Genomic DNA, 17,056 nt, shown 5'->3' on the forward strand with positions numbered 1-17,056 from the left:
TTAAATTCAGTGTCTTGGAATTGGAACATCGTATATATTAATTACCAATATATAATTATCTTACTTGGGAGTACAAATATAAAACTATTCTTAAAATATATAAAAAATTACATTCAAATGCTATTAGAAAAACTTAATTAAGATTAAATAATTAATTAAATAAATATTTTTTATTAAAAAAACGAAAATAGGGGAAACATCAAATAAAATAAATTGTAGAAAAAAAAAGTTAAAATCAAAACTAATTTGTACTTTAAAAAAATTAATAGATAAGATTTTTTTTACATGTTAGTTATATCTTTTTACTTTACTTCACAGTTATAGTAAAGATTTCACAAAGGTTTAAATAATTTTATTCATTACATGCGAATGTTTTATTGACAAGTTTTCAATAAAATTTTTTAATATACAAAACTTATAATATAAGCAACAAATTTTTAATTAAAAACTATTATAAATAATATAATAAAAAAATAAATTATTATAAATTTTTGCGGATAGTACCTAATTGATTTTGAAGTAAAAGGAAAATCCTGCACTCAGTGAAAAGAAAGAGGTTAAAGTAAAATAAAAAGGAATATAGAGGGGCAAAATGCAATATACATAAAAGTATGAGATTCTATCCGGCCATTACTTCACACATCACGCTCTTTGTTCTTTTCCTTACTCTTTCTCCTCTCAGAAGAGTTTGCTTGTTCATAAGAACCCTAATCTCGTTGGTTTCGAATCTGGAAACTCGAAAATCGATAAATTCGTTCGAGAGATCTGATAGTTCTATCTTCAAAGATCTCTCTAATCGTTGTGAATTTGCGGAGTCTTCAGTTCGGGGCGAAATCGGTGAGTCTTTAAATCTTGAGCTTTATCTTTTTGATTTTGATTTTCGTAAGATCTGATCGTTCCTTAGTATATTCACTGGATATTTCTCCCCTTAAGTTCTCGAGTAACCTAAGAACATGAAAAATTTGCTAGATTTAGCCTGTGGTTATGTGTATTGAGTTCGATCTCGGAAAGATTGTGTTTCGCGATTTACCCAATGTTGATTTGAGGATGCTTGGTTTGTAGTTGTTTTCACTCGTTAGTGTTCTTGAACTTAGCTTGTTAAGTTTTGTAATTGTAGGAAATGGCAGAAAACAATTCACCACCTGGTTCTGTAGAAGAGAAAGCAGATCAAATTGTTGAAGCTAACCCATTGGCTAAGGATGATACTTCACTGGAAACCATAGTTAGGAGGTTCCAGGATTCAATGTCAGAGTCAAAGACGCATAAGTTCTGGGAGACTCAACCTGTTGGGCAGTTTAAGGATATTGGGGATACGAGTTTGCCTGAAGGCCCTATTGAGCCTGCAACTCCGTTATCTGAAGTTAAGCAAGAGCCGTACAACCTTCCTTCTGTTTACGAATGGACCACATGCGATATGAACTCTGATGATATGTGCTCAGAGGTGTACAACCTTCTCAAGAACAACTATGTTGAGGATGATGAGAATATGTTCAGGTTCAATTACTCCAAGGAGTTTCTAAGGTGGGCACTGCGTCCACCTGGTTATTACCAGAGCTGGCATATTGGAGTCCGTGCCAAGACTTCGAAGAAACTCGTTGCTTTCATCAGCGGTATCCCAGCAAGAATCAGGGTGCGTGATGAGGTTGTGAAAATGGCAGAGATCAATTTCTTGTGCGTTCACAAGAAGCTCAGGTCTAAGAGACTCGCTCCTGTCATGATCAAGGAGGTGACTAGAAGGGTTCATTTGGAGAACATTTGGCAAGCGGCTTATACTGCAGGAGTTATACTTCCTACACCGATCACCACCTGTCAATACTGGCACAGGTCATTGAACCCGAAGAAGCTAATCGATGTTGGGTTTTCAAGGCTTGGACCGAGAATGACAATGAGCAGAACCATAAAACTCTACAAGTTGCCAGACACACCAGTCACTCCTGGATTCAGGAAAATGGAACCACGCGATGTCCCTGCTGTTACACGATTGCTTAGGACCTACCTTAGCCAGTTTGGCGTTGCGACTGATTTTGATGAGAACGATGTCGAGCATTGGCTACTCCCGAGAGAAGATGTGGTGGACAGTTACCTAGTAGAAAGCCCTGAAACCCACGATGTCACTGACTTCTGCAGCTTCTACACTCTACCTTCGACCATCCTCGGTAACCCAAACTACACAACATTGAAAGCTGCTTATTCTTACTACAACGTCGCCACACAGACCTCGTTTCTTCAGCTGATGAATGATGCGCTAATCGTCTCAAAGCAAAAGGGTTTCGATGTGTTCAACGCTTTGGATGTGATGCACAACGAGAGCTTCTTGAAAGAGCTCAAGTTTGGTCCAGGAGATGGACAGCTCCATTATTATCTCTATAACTACCGTTTGAAAAGTGCGTTGAAGCCATCAGAACTTGGGCTTGTGCTCTTGTAAGCACAATAACTTTGCTCTCTGATGGGTATTAGTTTGGTATCAACCAACTTGAAGTTTGGGTTTTTGTTTTTTTTTTTTGTGCTGTCTTCTTCCATTTGAACTGTTACAGAAACTGAGTTTTGAATTCTTTTGGGAATGCAATTTTTGAATTTTCTGCAAATATGCTACTTGTTACTTAATGTTGTGTAATCCATATCCCAGCTACAGTAGTAGTATGTTAAAAGTCGATTATTGTGTGCTTCCACTAAACGACGTCGGTGTGTCAAACATGTTGAATCGTCCTTTGGATTAAGTACAGTACCTTTAAAATTGCAGGAACCAATCAAATGACTAATACGTGTATTAAAAATAAAGGAGGACGTTTTAGGCAGATGTCCACCAATGAGAGAAGAACACGTGGCGAAAAGAGTCCCATCCTAGCCCCGGTTCTATCCTTTGTTATCGGCCTCTCGTCCTGGAGCGCTGGAGGCTCTTCCAAGTCATTGTGAGAAAATTTTGGTTGAGATTTTTTTCCAAATATTACAAAAGGAAATAATTAGATTCCTCTTTCTGCAATACACATACACCTCACTGGGGGTACTATAACAATGGCGTGAAGAGATTCTCATCTTCGTCCTGAAGATTTTTTTTTTTTTAATATCAATTTATTTATTTTTATTTTCGGGGAGGAGGAAAAAAAAAATGGAGTGTGTTGGGGTTAGGAATTTCGCAGCAATGGCGGTTTCAACGTTTCCGTCGTGGAGTACTTCTCCAAGGAAATCCCCGGTGGTTAATAAGAGTTACAGCTTTAGGAATATTCGTTTCGGTTTGTGTTGTAGTAGTCTCAGAGCTGGCGGCGGCGGAAGCAGCTCCGGGAGTGAGAGTTGCGTGGCGGTGAGAGAGGATTTCGCAGACGAGGAAGATTTCGTGAAAGCTGGTGGTTCTGAGATCTTGTTCGTTCAAATGCAGCAGAACAAAGACATGGATGACCAACAGTCCAAGCTTGTTGATAAGGTCCGATTGCCTTTGCCTTGTTTATGAAGAAAACGAACGTTTCCTTTGATTTTGCTTTGATTTTAGGGTTTGATTTGAATTCTAACTCTGGATTTTGGGTATACAGTTACCTCCTATATCAGTTGGTGATGGTGCTTTGGACCTAGTGGTTATTGGTTGTGGTCCTGCTGGTTTAGCCTTGGCTGCGGAATCAGCTAAGCTAGGACTTAAAGTTGGACTCATTGGTCCAGATCTTCCTTTCACTAACAATTACGGTGTTTGGGAAGATGAATTCAATGGTACAGAGTTTCTACCTGATATTGTTCTTCTTCCATCATTTTTAGTCACTTTCTCCATGGTGTTGTTAACTTGGTGAACGTTTTTCTTACTGTTTTTAAGATCTTGGGTTGCAAAAATGTATTGAGCATGTTTGGAGAGATACTCTTGTGTATCTGGACGATGACAATCCTATTACCATTGGCCGTGCTTATGGAAGAGTTAGTCGTCGTTTACTCCACGAGGAGCTCTTGAGGAGGTAAAGAATGCACCTTTGGTTTCTCTTAGTTGTCCTGCATCTCCTGACTTCGAACTGTTTAAATCCATAATGTGTTAATTAATTTCTCCTAGGTGTGTGGAGTCAGGTGTCTCGTACCTTAGCTCCAAAGTTGACAGCATAACAGAAGCTTCTAATGGTCTTAGACTTGTTGCCTGTGAAGGCAATGCCGTCATTCCATGCAGGTAAAAGATTGGAACCAGAGATGGTACTATTCCTGTTTTAAATGAAACGTTTTGGAGCAAAGTGAAGGTTCTGACTTGTAGCAAATGCAGGCTTGCCACTGTTGCTTCTGGAGCAGCTTCGGGAAAGCTCTTGCAATACGAAGTTGGGGGACCTAGAGTGTGTGTCCAAACTGCATACGGCGTGGAAGTTGAGGTAAAGTTTTTAATATGCTATGATTTTCCCACAGCAATAACATTATGAAGTAAATATTGAGACTGTTCTTTCTATATGATATATTCAGGTGGAAAACAGTCCATATGATCCAGAGCAAATGGTTTTCATGGATTACAGAGATTATACAAACGAGAAAGTTCGGAGCTTAGAAGCTGACTACCCAACGTTTCTGTACGCCATGCCTATGACAAAGACAAGAGTATTCTTTGAGGTTGTTGTTTCTCTCCTTCTATTTTAGTAGCTATTGCGAAAATTCTGTTGCTTATCCAACTGGAACTCCTTGCAGGAGACATGCTTGGCCTCGAAAGATGTTATGCCCTTTGATTTGTTAAAAAAGAAGCTCATGTTACGATTAGATACCCTTGGAATTCGAGTTCTAAAAACTTACGAAGAGGTGAATCTATACATATGAAATAGTACTTTACTTGTTGAACACCATACAAACCATTGGGTTTGCTTTATTAATTCGTTTAGTATAAAAACTACAGGAATGGTCCTATATCCCTGTTGGTGGTTCCTTGCCAGACACCGAACAGAAGAATCTCGCCTTTGGTGCTGCTGCTAGCATGGTACATCCCGCAACAGGTAGTTAGTGCAAGCCTTGACTCGAGTTGGCGGTTATAAACATTTTGAATCTGCACCATCTCTTACTTAATTTTTGTTTCTCAATGAAACAGGCTATTCAGTTGTGAGATCTTTGTCCGAAGCTCCTAATTACGCATCAGTCATCGCGGAGATACTTAAACAAGAGTCTACTACTTCCTTAACCAAAAACATGAACGGTAATATTTCAAGACAAGGTGAGCTCCATATACACCACAAAGTTCACTGTTACTCTCAGACAATGACAAAACCTTTTCAAATTTTAACTTGTGCGTTTTTGGGCAGCTTGGGATACTTTATGGCCACCAGAGAGGAAACGACAAAGAGCATTCTTTCTCTTTGGCCTTGCGCTCATAGTTCAGTTCGATATTGAAGGCATTAGAAGCTTCTTCGAAACTTTCTTCCGCCTTCCAAAATGGTAAATCATCCCATTTTTTAAGACACTGATTCTTGATCCATTTACTAAAAAGAATGTTTGGGAAGCAAGAGAATTGATTCTCCTTTTTCACTGACATCAGGATGTGGCGAGGGTTTTTAGGATCAACATTAACATCAGGAGATCTCGTTCTGTTTGCTTTGTACATGTTCGTCATTGCACCAAACAAATTGAGAAAAGGTCTCATCAATCATCTCATCTCTGATCCAACTGGAGCAACCATGATTCGTACCTATCTCAGACTATGATTCTATTCTCTTATCAACTCGTAGGTTTGTTGTGTGTGTGTATATATATATATGTGGTTTATCTTATCTGAATAATCGATCGAAGAATGGTATGTGGATTACTAGGACGTTGGAAAGAATCGTGTATAGAAGAATCTAAGGAGTGATCGAAATGGAAATGGAAAAGAACAAAATCAGTCTATGTTTTGTGGTAAGCGACTGAGAATTGAGATAGAGAGAAAGACATTTTGTGAAATGTGAGTCTTGATCATTGTTTATGAAAAAACTCATTTTTTTCTCATTAAGAGTTTAGATTTTTCAAACATATGTATTCTCTCAATCAGAACGACGTCCTATTTTCCCCTCGGAACTATCATATCATACCAGATTCACCCCGATCTTTGACCTCTTTCTATATCTCCCACAAATTTAAGTGCTTCATCGATTTCTACCCGAATTCATAGCTCTATTGATATTTCCCCATCAATCTGGGGTTAGACGGTTTTAAAGCTAAACCCGGTATAAACCTACAGAAAACCGGTATGAAACCAATTTATAACCCGACCCATCATGTTCTTCATTTCCAAATCGAAAATTCCCAAATTCATTTTGTAAAAACCCTAAATGGCTAAACCACAAGAACAAATTTTGAACCATTTTGAGCGAAGAACAACAAAATTGTTTGAGAGAGTAAAATGCATTGTATTCTCCATGAAGGAGCTCTTGAATCTGAAAACACATAAACGATTTCTGGATTTTTTTTCTTCTGGATCGAGTGCATTATCTCTCTACAAACGGATCAAAGACAATCACATAGATTTATGTTCATGAGTGGAGCTTGGCCAACCCCGACCCCATCATCATCATCATCATCTCATTACCCACTTTCACCTCCCTAAATTATTCACTCAAGAACAACAACAACCCCTTGGATCTCTCGATACATCTGGAAATAAAAAAAAATCTGAGAATTGATCATTTGAGTCACTTAAAAATCTAGTCTTTTTGATCTGGGTTTAACACTAAGACTCATCATTTCATATGGGAAACAGCAGCAGCAGCGGAGGACGTCGTCGGTGGTGAAACCATACGTCGGCTGCTCCTCCTCCTCCTCCTTCATGTTTGATGCAACCGTCTCCGGAAAGTAGATTTCACTTTCTCTGTTTCATTGATTTCGTGATCGATTTGAAAACAAAACAAAACAAAGAAGATAACACGTGAAACTAAGCTTATGTGTAATTGACTAAGCTTATGTAATTGATTATTTGTTCTTTTATGATTGTTTGCAGGTTTTAAATCCACTTCTCTAAAATGAAAGAAAAAAAACGAGAAGAAGAAGATAAATTGATTTAGGAATTTTTTATATTAAAGTTTTCTAGGTTTAGTTTTGTAATTGGGTTGAATTTCGGTTTAATCTGGTTACATAAGTTCATTAGTTGGTTAATCAAATAGTAAAACCAACACTAAACCGTATAAACCGAGATTTATGGGACAATAGATGATATATGATATTCCGAAAGAGAGATAGCACTAGAACTATGGATTTGGGTAGAAATTGATGGAGTAATTAAGTTTATGGGAGATATAGAACGAGGTCAAAGATCTGGATGAATCTGATACGATATGATAGTTCTGAAGGGGAAACAGGACGTCGTTCCCTCTCAATCGTTAATCATCTACAATGCTTAAACTACAAGTGTAATATTCAAAGGCATGTTTCAACCCATATTATTTGGCAGAAATTTTTGACTGATGCCGTTTAGCTTAATATGATAAATTTCGTGTAATTAAGTGCAAATACTCTCATTATTAATCTATCATCTATATACATTTTGATTCTGTCCGGAAACTGAGAATATTGGGATTGATTGGATACTGCAAGTGGGAGTACTGTGCCGTCTTTAATCATTTCTCTATTATGTATGAACAAAGTGTATATGTTCGTTGCATTTGCATCACATACAGAATCTTAGAACAAGCCATATATTATTTCTCTTTAGTTAAACGAATCAATCCAATGAAAGTTCTTCTTCACCCTCATTATAAAACAGTTACTAGTCAATAATATAATTTTTAAATTTCGCTAATTGCACATTTTTTAATTCAAAATTTTTAGTATTACATCATTGCTAATGTCAACCTCTAAAAGACTTTTCTAATAAAGCATGAGTTCAATAAATACAAAGCAACACCCTTTTTTTTTTTTTTTAATTTCTAAGTCAACAAACTTAAACGCGGGGGTCGTCGTCTTCTTCTTCTTTCTCATGGTGGTGATGACGAACAAGTTCTTCGAATCAATCGGAGGAGCTCCGTCTTATTCTTCAGTATCCGTAGCTGTTAAAGGATCTGTAGGTGACGCCGTAGGAGGAACAGCTAGCCGTCGTGCTCTTCGTTGGACCATCGAAAACTTCCTTCCTAAAATCGATCGATTGGTTCTTGTTCATGTTATCCCTACCGTCACAACTATTCCATCTCCTTGTAAGTAGTAGTCAAATCCCAGGTTTCGTAATTTTTACTCTTGAGAATTCAGTTTCATGATTTTGTACGGAATTTTGAATTTGTTGGTTGTTTGGTTGAAGCTGGATCGAAGATTCCTGTGGAGGAATTAGAAGAAAGTGTTGTGTCTATGTATAAACGAGATTTGAGAAATGAGTATGAACAAGTTTTTTCGCCGTTTAAGAAGATCTGCAAATCCAACAAAGTGAGTTTTTTTTTTTTTTTCTTTTTTTTGGAACTTAATTTGGAGCTCTTATGAAAAACTTTTACTGGTAAAAAAATTGTGTTAGGTTGAGACGTTGTTGCTGGAACATAATGATACTGCAAAGGCACTTTTGAAGTATATGTCAGGTACTGAGGTTGAGTGTTTAGTCATTGGCTCTTGCTCTTCAAATTTCCTCACCAGGTATTTTATTCATTGTTTCTAAATTGAGATTTTGTATATGTCATGAGAACTTTGCTGAAACGTTTAAGAGGATTGGTTTTGGTAGGAAAAAAGGACAAGAATTACCATTAACTGTACTAGGAGAAGCTCCAGAGGCATGTGAGATCTATGTTGTTTGTAAAGATAGAATCTTAACCAAATCAACCAATCAGTTTACCGCAGGTTTGTCTCAATCAGTTTCTCACTTCCATAAGTGTAAATTTTCAGTTTTATTGATTCCCCTGTGGTTGTTGTTTCTCTGTAAAACCTTTCAACAGATTCATCAACTAGTTTCCGTATACCTGAAGGAGCTGAAGCTTATACAGAATCTTTTAGTCGCACACGCTCGGATAAGACAGGCTTGTCTGCTTCTTCCATATCATCCTCAGGCAGGAAGCGAATTGGAAGGCCTGCCTCTTTACCTCACAGTCATCCAGTCTCTCGAGTGTTTTCTGATGCACAATCTTCAACTGATGTCGGTTTTGTCAATGACGAACACGCTCGTTCTATCCGTAGACATAGCACTGTTTCTACTAGTAAAAAACAGTTGGATCCTAGACCTCACATTAAAACACCAAAAGTGAGCCATTTTAATATATAACCATTTTTACACTCTCTGTTGCGTTTGGTTCTCTGTTACACAAAATGCACACGATTTTGATATCAAGACCTGTTTTTGCAGTCAGATGTTAAAGCTGAGGTCGAGCAGCTACGGAAAGAAGTACAAACCACTCTTTCCATGTACAAACAAGCTTGTGAAGAGCTAGTTCATAAACAAACGCAGGTCAGTGTTCTAGTTTCAAACATTTGTTTCTCAGAATCTTTTCCATAAAATGTTCTGAGGGGTTCGTAAACTCAATCCCACGTTGTGATCTCAGGTCCAGTCTCTTTCCTCTGAGTGTGTTAAAGAAACGGAAAAGGTCATCACTGCTCTAGAAAAAGAAGAAATGCGGAGGAAAGCAGCAGCTGAAGAGAAAGAAAAGCATCTAAAAGCGGTAAGAGAAGTCGAGGAAGCAAAATCAATGCTAGCCAAAGAGTTCTGCGAGAGACAATTAGCCGAGCTAGATGCCCTGAAACAGTCCATAGAGAAACAAAAAGTCATTGAGCAACTCTTCTTGAGAGATGGGCGGTACAGAAGGTACACAAAAGAAGAAATAGCTACAGCTACAGATAACTTCTCTTCCCGTAAAATAATCGGCGAAGGAGGATACGGAAAAGTATACAAATGCAGTCTCGATCATACCCCAGTAGCTCTTAAAGTTCTCAAACCCGATTCAGTCGAAAAGAAAGAAGAATTCTTAAAAGAGGTAAACATCACTAAGCTAATCTAATGATCTAATACAGTCTTTTATCTCTCTGATATCTGAAATCAACTGTCCAATTTTACCTGCAGATCTCAGTCTTAAGCCAGCTTCGACATCCCCACGTCGTTCTTCTCCTCGGTGCTTGTCCTGAAAATGGCTGCCTTGTCTATGAGTACATGGAGAATGGGAGCTTGGACTGTCACATCACTCCAAAAAAAGGGAAACCATCTCTCTCATGGTTCATCAGGTTCAGAATCATCTATGAAACTGCTTGTGGCCTAGCTTTCCTCCACAACTCAAAACCCGAGCCCATCGTGCACCGTGACCTCAAGCCAGGTAATATACTCTTAGACAGAAACTTCGTTAGCAAAATCGGCGACGTTGGACTCGCAAAACTCATGTCAGAAGAAGCACCGGAGAGTGTCACGGTTTACAGAAACTCGATTATTGCGGGTACACTCTACTACATGGACCCAGAATACCAAAGAACCGGCACTATCAGACCAAAATCAGATCTTTACGCATTTGGAATCATAATTCTCCAGCTTTTAACTGCTCGACATCCCAACGGTCTTCTTTTCTGCGTTGAAGACGCAGTAAAAAGAGGCTGTTTTGAAGATATGTTAGATAAATCAGTAAGAGATTGGCCCATAGCTGAAGCCAAAGAACTAGCTCGTATTGCAATCAGGTGTTCGCAGCTCAAATGCAGAGACAGACCAGATCTTGACACACAAGTCTTGCCCGCTCTGAAACAGATTCTGGAATCCGCAAATAGTAAACTCAAGACAGAGCAGGCTAATGTACGACCACCAACTCACTATTACTGTCCAATTCTTAAGGTAAACCAGAAAACAACCATAGCAAGGACAACAATTTTTGATGGTTCAGCTTTTAACAATATCTGATTTGGTTGATTGCAGGAAATAATGGAAGATCCACAGATAGCAGCAGATGGATTCACGTATGAAGGAAAAGCGATAAAGGCATGGATTCAAAAACATCAGAATGTGTCTCCCGTGACTAAGCATAGGCTCAAAAATTCCGATCTCACACCAAACCACACCCTCAAATCGGCTATACAAGAGTGGCGATCTCGTTCACGCTTAGACCTCTCCACTACTCTTGGCTCCTTTTGATCACACCAAATATAGTAGAGTCTAATTTTGTATATATACTAAATTATAATACCCTGAATTTGTTTGAATCGGGTGTATCAACTCTGTAGTTTTTTTCTTTCTCTAATGTTTATTGTGGTATGAAATAACAATAAGTCAACAACGATTTGGTTTGCTTTTCTCAATTCCATTCAGAATGTGCAGGCTTAAATGGAACTGATCCACACACAGTTTGGTGGTAAGACTATAAGAACATGAAGAAGAGTATCTACAACTTATATAATCAAGTAATGTTTTGAGGTATTTATCATATACAAAATACTCACTGAAAAATCAAATTTGAGTAAACTCAAGAGCGTTTGCATCTGGATCACGAGTAAATATCGCTGGTCTCCCTGACTTACTCATTGTATACACTATCCCTGCAAAGTTTAAAAACAAAACTTCTTTATAGCAAAAAAAGAAACATCCTTTTAAGTAGAAAAAAAAAAACAAGAAGAAAGAATCAAAAAAATGTATATACCAGCTTTGTCCAAAACATCTTTCAGATTAGAAACATTACGGATTGCGAGACAAGCGTGTCGATCCCGTCCTCCGTGCTCGGGTCTACCAGTCAATGGATCTGGATTTGGAAGCTCCATAAGATGAATCATCTCTGAACCTACCCATAACCAAGCTCCTCTATATGGAAGCTTATCGTGTGGCCTTGCCTCGTTTATCTCAAGGCCTAATATGTTTTGGTAAAACTCGAGTGACCGTTCTAGGTTCTCGCAGAGCAGACCAACATGGTGTACCCCAACAACTCCATAATCTAGAATCAGCAATTTAAAAATTAAAGTCTTATATTATCAGTTGTGTCTTTAATCTGAAAAAACAAAAAGGCGGGATCGTGTTAATCACCGGTTTTGTTGTTAAGCTCTTTCTCTTGTACAATGCTAATCCCTTCAACTGATGATCCTTGTGCTTTAGGCTTCAAGCTAAGATTGAGCTTTTGTTTCCTCAGACTTTTCTTCTGAAACTCAAACCTCTCTTTCGTGGAGAGATTCGTGCAAGTAACCTTTCCAAACACCAAAAACAAAATCCATCATCAGTCCAAAGAAATAATAATGAGTTCGTTATTAAAATGATACCCTAATTTCTAAACTCACTTGTCAGTTTCTTGATAACTAAAGAAAACAACAACAACAAAAAAAAAAAAAAAGCTCGAGATGCTCCAAAAGGTAAAGAAGAACCCTTAAGTAACAGAATCGAATCGAATAACCTAATTTATGAGTGAGTGAGTAGAGGAGCTTTACCTTTGGTCTTAGATTAAGTGAAACTGAAGGTCTGACAATAGACGCCATGGAAGAGAAAAAGCTTTGATGTCTGATTTTTAAGGCTCTCAACACACGAGTAAAGAGGCTTTTTTGTTTGTTTTTTTTCTCTCTGCCACAAAGGTTCAAGGAGCACAAAAAATCTGAGCCACAGAGCAAAGGTAACACACTAAAAATAAATTAAAACAAAAAATCTCAATCATTAGAGAATCAATGGGCCAGGCCCAATCCAATTGGTTGCTCCTTTTTAATAATTAGCTTTATCGAATGACATATATTGTTTAACTATAGTTACTAGTTACTACTCCACTTTCTTTTTAAAATGAGTTTAGATGTTTTAGTTTTATGTTTTAAGAACTAAGAAATATTGTTTATATGTGGTTATGTGACCGCCACTGTACAGTATATACTCTCTATACTTTGCAACAACAGATCCGTGTAGCAACTGGATCATCTCAAAATTTGTGACACATATTACAAAATACAAACTTTTTTTTATGTATCAAAAGATATCTTACTTTATCTGACAGCTGCTAGTAAGCCTTAAAAATAAATACTATTAAATTAAACTTCTTTTAAAAAAAATATTTGCATGAGTCTGTCTACTACTCTACGTATATATATAATATCTCCCGAAAAAAAAAAGATAAATTAAATCATAAAGATCACATGATTCATATCCATTAAATTATGTTCATTTAAGAAAATAAAAGAATATACAAATTTCAAATCTACGATTTATATATTTATATGATTGGTTCAGCCGTGCAGTGTACTTGATACGTATATGATGAATTTGGTAGGTATTTTGTTTGTTGCCCATTCAAAAGCTACATACGCTACTATACTTTTTTCCATTTACATATCATTACATGGTCCAATGAGTACCGAACACGTGGAGACAAAGCCATAGTTAATTGTTTTCTAAAAATATTACAGAACTACAAAAAAAACCAAAGAGAAACACAAAAGATATTTACGGAAGTTAAAGAGAGACGTGTCGATGTCAGTGCAGTGAACCTCTTCTCTTTCTTTTTCTTTTCTCCCGCCACCCCAACTAACAGATCTCTCACCGTACACGTCATCCTCCTCTCTCTCTTTTTTTTTGGTTTACCAAAATAATGACATTTTTTCTCTGTCTACGTGGTGATCATCCGGTCTGTTTTCCGACAAGAGTGGGACCTACTTGATTGTTACTATTTCAAAACCAAAAAAAAAAAAAAATTGTTTGGGGAAAAATAAAAAGAAGAACGATAGAATCATCTGTTGACAACACAACACCACTTCTCTTCTCTCGTCTCCTCCTTTCTGTTTTTGGTATCCCATCCACCCGAATGTCATTATTATTATTTTTTCTTTAATCTCTATCCATAAATGTAATTTTTATTTTACTTTGTTCTGTTTTACCAAAGTAGAATTTACAAGTATCATATAACTATGAAAAGATTATTTTTGATGTTATGTAAAGTAGTTAATTAAACTCAATAAACCATTCTATTATGTACAAATCAGTAAAAAAACAAAAAAAATCATCGATAATTACTTCGATTGTTTCTTTTGTGATGAACAAAACTTGTTTTTGGTTATCGTATTGAATAATGTAACTCTTTTTCTTTTTAATTCGAAAGTCTTAGAAATAGTTGAGGAATTTCTATCATTACCTACAAAATTATGGAAATTTAACTTATGTACTCATTTTTTTTCATTACCCCATAAGCTTCTCTTGACATGTCACATGTGGCATTATGAAATTAAAATTTAAAGAAATTCGTTTCTATATAAGAAAAAGTAGTAAATTAATCGTTGGGGTAAGCTTAAACTTTTATTTTAAAAATGCAGGATATTTTGTAATATGAATACGTATAACTTCGATATAGATACGCAATAATGGAGGCATGATTTTATTTGTTTCCCCCTTTGCAATAATGAAGGAGATGAAAGATTCTGGAGTAAATTATTTATAGAACACCCAAGAAACTGTGTATTAAAAAAACAAAATAAAATCAATGAAACAAAGAAGTCAAAACAAAACTCAAGTAATAAAATAAATTTTACTCATTTGTTTCCATATAGTATTTAGCAAGTTCATGAAAACATTTCTCTCTTTTGTGCTGTGTTGTGTAAATAAATAATAAATAAAGACCTTTCTCATATCATATGTGGCAGATTTAAAAAACGGATATTTTCTTTTAAACTTGTTTTTCTTTTCTTTTTGTTTGTGAAAAGAGTTGAAGTTGTGGGGGAGAGAGAGAAAGAGAGATCAGAATCTCTAAATGGCTCAAACGAATTACCCAGAATCCAGGAAACTCTCTGATTGATTTTTTCATTTCTTTCTGGTGATTTTTCCCGGGAAAATTTTTAAGCTTTTTATCGTAATTGTTTTGGGGTTAGAGGGTTCTTTTAATTTGGCAAATCTCTATCTGTTTCATGTGCTAGCTAAGGTTTGTCTCACTTTACCTCTTATGAGTCATGAGTTTCTTGTCTTCATCTTCTCTAATAAAGTTAACAACAACAACACTCTCTTAAATTTCTTATGTTCAAATCTTTCGACTTTTCTCGTTTTTTTTTTTCCTTCCACCGAACCGTTTTAACAATCAAACACCTGTCGGCTTTGAACACAAGTAACAAAGAAAAGTTTTGGCACCTTTCATTGAGTTTGGGTCTTCCCTTTGTAAGAGAGAGAGATCAAGAAATTGAGTTTTTTTTTATTCCATTAATGGACGAAGCTTCTCCTGCTGTAGCTGTTCCATTCAGAACATTCCCTGAGCCACACGCCGGAATTAGAGGCTACTGCAGCGGCGAATCTAGGGTTTCTTTACCGGAAAATTCCTGTTCCGGTTCCGGGTCTTTGATTTCCGACGACGGAGCTATGAAAGGTTCATCCTTTGAGATCAATACAAGACAAGATTCATTAGCATCATCAACGTCGTCGTCATCATCATCTGTTGTACCAGACGTCACCGTTGATATCTCCGCCGGAGATGAGATGAACGGTTCAGATGAGTTTGATCCGAGATCGACGGGTGAGAAGAAAGTACTCAGTAGAACAGAGAGTAGAAGTCTGTTTGAGTTCAAGAGTGTGCCTTTATATGGAGTGACTTCAATTTGTGGAAGACGACCAGAGATGGAAGATTCTGTCTCCACGATTCCTAGGTTCCTTCAAGTTTCGTCTAGTTCGTTTCTTGATGGTCGAGTTACTAATGGATTTAACCCTCACACGAGTGCTCATTTCTTCGGTGTTTACGATGGCCATGGTGGTTCTCAGGTAACTTAATCGAATACTTTTGATCGGAAACTGCAAAAGTTTGGTTTTTTTTAAGATGTGGTTTTGTATATGTGTGTGTGTGTAGGTAGCGAATTATTGCCGTGAGAGGATGCATCTAGCTTTAACGGAGGAGATAGTGAAGGAGAAACCGGAGTTTTGTGATGGTGACACGTGGCAAGAGAAGTGGAAGAAGGCTTTGTTCAACTCTTTTATGAGAGTTGACTCGGAGATTGAACCTGTGGCACACGCACCTGAAACGGTGGGATCGACTTCGGTGGTAGCCGTTGTCTTCCCGACTCATATCTTTGTAGCGAATTGCGGCGATTCAAGAGCGGTTCTGTGCCGCGGCAAGACTCCACTAGCGTTGTCCACTGATCACAAAGTAAGTATAAATGTGTGTTAATCTGTTTTAGGTAGCTTTTATGAATGACTCTAAACGATTAGTAGTAATATGCAGGGATTTCAATTATATAGTTCTTTAGGAACTCTATATGCATGGATTGGTCAACGTTCTTATAGCTATTTATGTGTAGCCGGATAGAGATGATGAAGCGGCTAGGATTGAAGCAGCCGGAGGGAAAGTAATACGGTGGAATGGGGCTCGTGTTTTTGGTGTGCTAGCAATGTCAAGATCTATAGGTAAAAATATTTTTACTTTGTCCCAAAAGTATTGGTTCTTTTGATAGTTCACTTACATTGTCTAAAATCGTTGCATAACAGGTGATAGATACCTAAAACCATCAGTGATACCGGATCCGGAAGTGACTTTAGTACGACGAGTCAAAGAAGATGATTGTCTCATCTTAGCAAGTGATGGTCTTTGGGATGTAATGACAAACGAAGAAGTGTGTGATTTGGCTAGGAAAAGGATTTTGCTATGGCATAAGAAGAATGCTATGGCCGGAGATGCTTTGCTTCCGGCTGAGAAAAGAGGAGAAGGGAAAGATCCGGCGGCAATGTCCGCAGCTGAGTATTTGTCGAAGATGGCTTTGCAAAAAGGGAGCAAAGACAATATAAGTGTGGTAGTGGTTGATTTGAAGGGAGTAAGGAAGTTCAAGAGCAAATCCATGAATTGAGAAAGAAGGTTTAAAAGAAAAAAGAAAAAAAAAAAAGAAGTTTTGATGGTGGGGTAAATAAGAATGGAACAGGTAATAATAATATTATTAATTGTTTTTGTAATATTAATTTCCTGCTTAATTTTTATTATTTACTTTGTTATCTCTTCCCACCATTATTTAATCTTTTTTTTTTTTAAAGCTAACTTGATATATAATGTACATGATGTAGCTTCCAAACAAAAATCCCCTTTTTTAATCCTGGGGTTAATTGTAATAAGTAATAACTAATAACACTACACTCGTCTATGTTAAAGATCTAGTGTTATTGTTTGACGTTTATTACTTCTCTTTTTCTCCAAATTAAATTTGTGTGTGGTTGGTAAGAAAGTCACAGATGTTAAGATGCTGCAGTAGGAGGTAGACGTTACCAAAACTCATATTAGTCACGACTGCTTTCTTTATTTAT

The 17,056-nt window shown here is 37.0% G+C and overlaps 5 protein-coding genes across 8 annotated transcripts; 4 read left to right on the top strand and 1 right to left on the bottom strand.

The window, feature by feature from the left end:
* Positions 1–629: 629 nt before the first annotated feature.
* On the top strand, positions 630–2,585 carry LOC104726249 (glycylpeptide N-tetradecanoyltransferase 1). The gene is made up of 2 exons (XM_010445065.3): positions 630–837; positions 1,118–2,585. The coding sequence occupies exon 2, from the start codon at positions 1,121–1,123 to the stop codon at positions 2,423–2,425; it is 1,305 nt and encodes a 434-aa protein (XP_010443367.1). The 5' UTR covers positions 630–837; positions 1,118–1,120; the 3' UTR covers positions 2,426–2,585.
* Positions 2,586–2,716: 131 nt separating this feature from the next.
* Positions 2,717–5,916, top strand: LOC104761775 (lycopene epsilon cyclase, chloroplastic). 2 transcript variants are annotated; one of them, XM_010445067.3, is made up of 12 exons: positions 2,717–3,418; positions 3,525–3,696; positions 3,797–3,932; positions 4,025–4,135; positions 4,226–4,328; positions 4,417–4,560; positions 4,636–4,743; positions 4,838–4,934; positions 5,027–5,149; positions 5,238–5,370; positions 5,471–5,660; positions 5,742–5,916. In XM_010445067.3, exons 1-11 carry the CDS (start codon positions 3,107–3,109, stop codon positions 5,634–5,636), a joined length of 1,605 nt encoding a protein of 534 aa, XP_010443369.1. In that variant the 5' UTR covers positions 2,717–3,106; the 3' UTR covers positions 5,637–5,660; positions 5,742–5,916. The 2 variants fall into 2 exon arrangements, with proteins under 2 accessions (XP_010443369.1, XP_010443370.1); XM_010445068.3 differs by having other exon boundaries at positions 5,471–5,656.
* Positions 5,917–7,574: 1,658 nt separating this feature from the next.
* LOC104726253 (U-box domain-containing protein 34) lies at positions 7,575–11,139 on the top strand. Its single transcript, XM_010445070.3, has 9 exons — positions 7,575–8,093; positions 8,195–8,316; positions 8,402–8,517; positions 8,603–8,718; positions 8,814–9,115; positions 9,218–9,319; positions 9,414–9,842; positions 9,929–10,678; positions 10,760–11,139. The coding sequence occupies exons 1-9, from the start codon at positions 7,781–7,783 to the stop codon at positions 10,973–10,975; spliced, it is 2,466 nt and encodes an 821-aa protein (XP_010443372.2). The 5' UTR covers positions 7,575–7,780; the 3' UTR covers positions 10,976–11,139.
* Positions 11,121–12,433, bottom strand: LOC104726252 (uncharacterized). Its single transcript, XM_010445069.3, has 4 exons — positions 12,250–12,433; positions 11,855–12,011; positions 11,478–11,765; positions 11,121–11,376 (listed from the first exon to the last, which is right to left on the bottom strand). Exons 1-4 carry the CDS (start codon positions 12,295–12,297, stop codon positions 11,288–11,290), a joined length of 582 nt encoding a protein of 193 aa, XP_010443371.1. The 5' UTR covers positions 12,298–12,433; the 3' UTR covers positions 11,121–11,287.
* Positions 12,434–14,194: 1,761 nt separating this feature from the next.
* Positions 14,195–16,903, top strand: LOC104726254 (protein phosphatase 2C 77-like). Of its 3 annotated transcripts, none has more exons than XR_015571928.1 (4): positions 14,195–15,532; positions 15,618–15,914; positions 15,990–16,171; positions 16,253–16,903. XR_015571928.1 is itself a non-coding variant. In XM_010445072.3 (4 exons), exons 1-4 carry the CDS (start codon positions 14,801–14,803, stop codon positions 16,606–16,608), a joined length of 1,491 nt encoding a protein of 496 aa, XP_010443374.1. In that variant the 5' UTR covers positions 14,304–14,800; the 3' UTR covers positions 16,609–16,903. The 3 variants fall into 3 exon arrangements, 1 of the variants encoding a protein (XP_010443374.1); XM_010445072.3 differs by having other exon boundaries at positions 14,304–15,532; positions 16,066–16,171; XR_015571927.1 differs by having other exon boundaries at positions 14,376–15,532; positions 15,980–16,171.
* The last annotated feature ends 153 nt before the right edge of the window (positions 16,904–17,056 follow it).

The sequence above is a fragment of the Camelina sativa genome, chromosome 11 (assembly GCF_030686135.1).
Source record: "Camelina sativa cultivar CO46 ecotype springtype chromosome 11, ASM3068613v1".
Lineage (NCBI taxonomy): Eukaryota > Viridiplantae > Streptophyta > Magnoliopsida > Brassicales > Brassicaceae > Camelina > Camelina sativa.

What these genes read in the sequence shown, in the direction of transcription:
- LOC104726249 (XM_010445065.3), top strand. Translation starts at nt 1,121, where the DNA reads ATGGCAGAAAACAATTCACCACCTGGTTCTGTAGAAGAGAAAGCAGAT.
- LOC104726253 (XM_010445070.3), top strand. Translation starts at nt 7,781, where the DNA reads ATGAGTTCAATAAATACAAAGCAACACCCTTTTTTTTTTTTTTTAATT. An exon ending in CACAACTATTCCATCTCCTT is followed by an intron (nt 8,094 to 8,194) that starts GTAAGTAGTAGT and finishes GTTTGGTTGAAG; the next exon opens with CTGGATCGAAGATTCCTGTG. An exon ending in CTCACATTAAAACACCAAAA is followed by an intron (nt 9,116 to 9,217) that starts GTGAGCCATTTT and finishes CTGTTTTTGCAG; the next exon opens with TCAGATGTTAAAGCTGAGGT.
- LOC104761775 (XM_010445067.3), top strand. Translation starts at nt 3,107, where the DNA reads ATGGAGTGTGTTGGGGTTAGGAATTTCGCAGCAATGGCGGTTTCAACG. An exon ending in TTGGGAAGATGAATTCAATG is followed by an intron (nt 3,697 to 3,796) that starts GTACAGAGTTTC and finishes ACTGTTTTTAAG; the next exon opens with ATCTTGGGTTGCAAAAATGT. An exon ending in AGACAAGAGTATTCTTTGAG is followed by an intron (nt 4,561 to 4,635) that starts GTTGTTGTTTCT and finishes AACTCCTTGCAG; the next exon opens with GAGACATGCTTGGCCTCGAA.
- LOC104726254 (XM_010445072.3), top strand. Translation starts at nt 14,801, where the DNA reads ATGTTCAAATCTTTCGACTTTTCTCGTTTTTTTTTTTCCTTCCACCGA. An exon ending in CGTTGTCCACTGATCACAAA is followed by an intron (nt 15,915 to 16,065) that starts GTAAGTATAAAT and finishes ATTTATGTGTAG; the next exon opens with CCGGATAGAGATGATGAAGC. An exon ending in AGCAATGTCAAGATCTATAG is followed by an intron (nt 16,172 to 16,252) that starts GTAAAAATATTT and finishes GTTGCATAACAG; the next exon opens with GTGATAGATACCTAAAACCA.
- LOC104726252 (XM_010445069.3), bottom strand. Translation starts at nt 12,297, where the DNA reads ATGGCGTCTATTGTCAGACCTTCAGTTTCACTTAATCTAAGACCAAAG. An exon ending in CACTTAATCTAAGACCAAAG is followed by an intron (nt 12,012 to 12,249) that starts GTAAAGCTCCTC and finishes GTGTTTGGAAAG; the next exon opens with GTTACTTGCACGAATCTCTC. An exon ending in AGAGCTTAACAACAAAACCG is followed by an intron (nt 11,766 to 11,854) that starts GTGATTAACACG and finishes TGCTGATTCTAG; the next exon opens with ATTATGGAGTTGTTGGGGTA.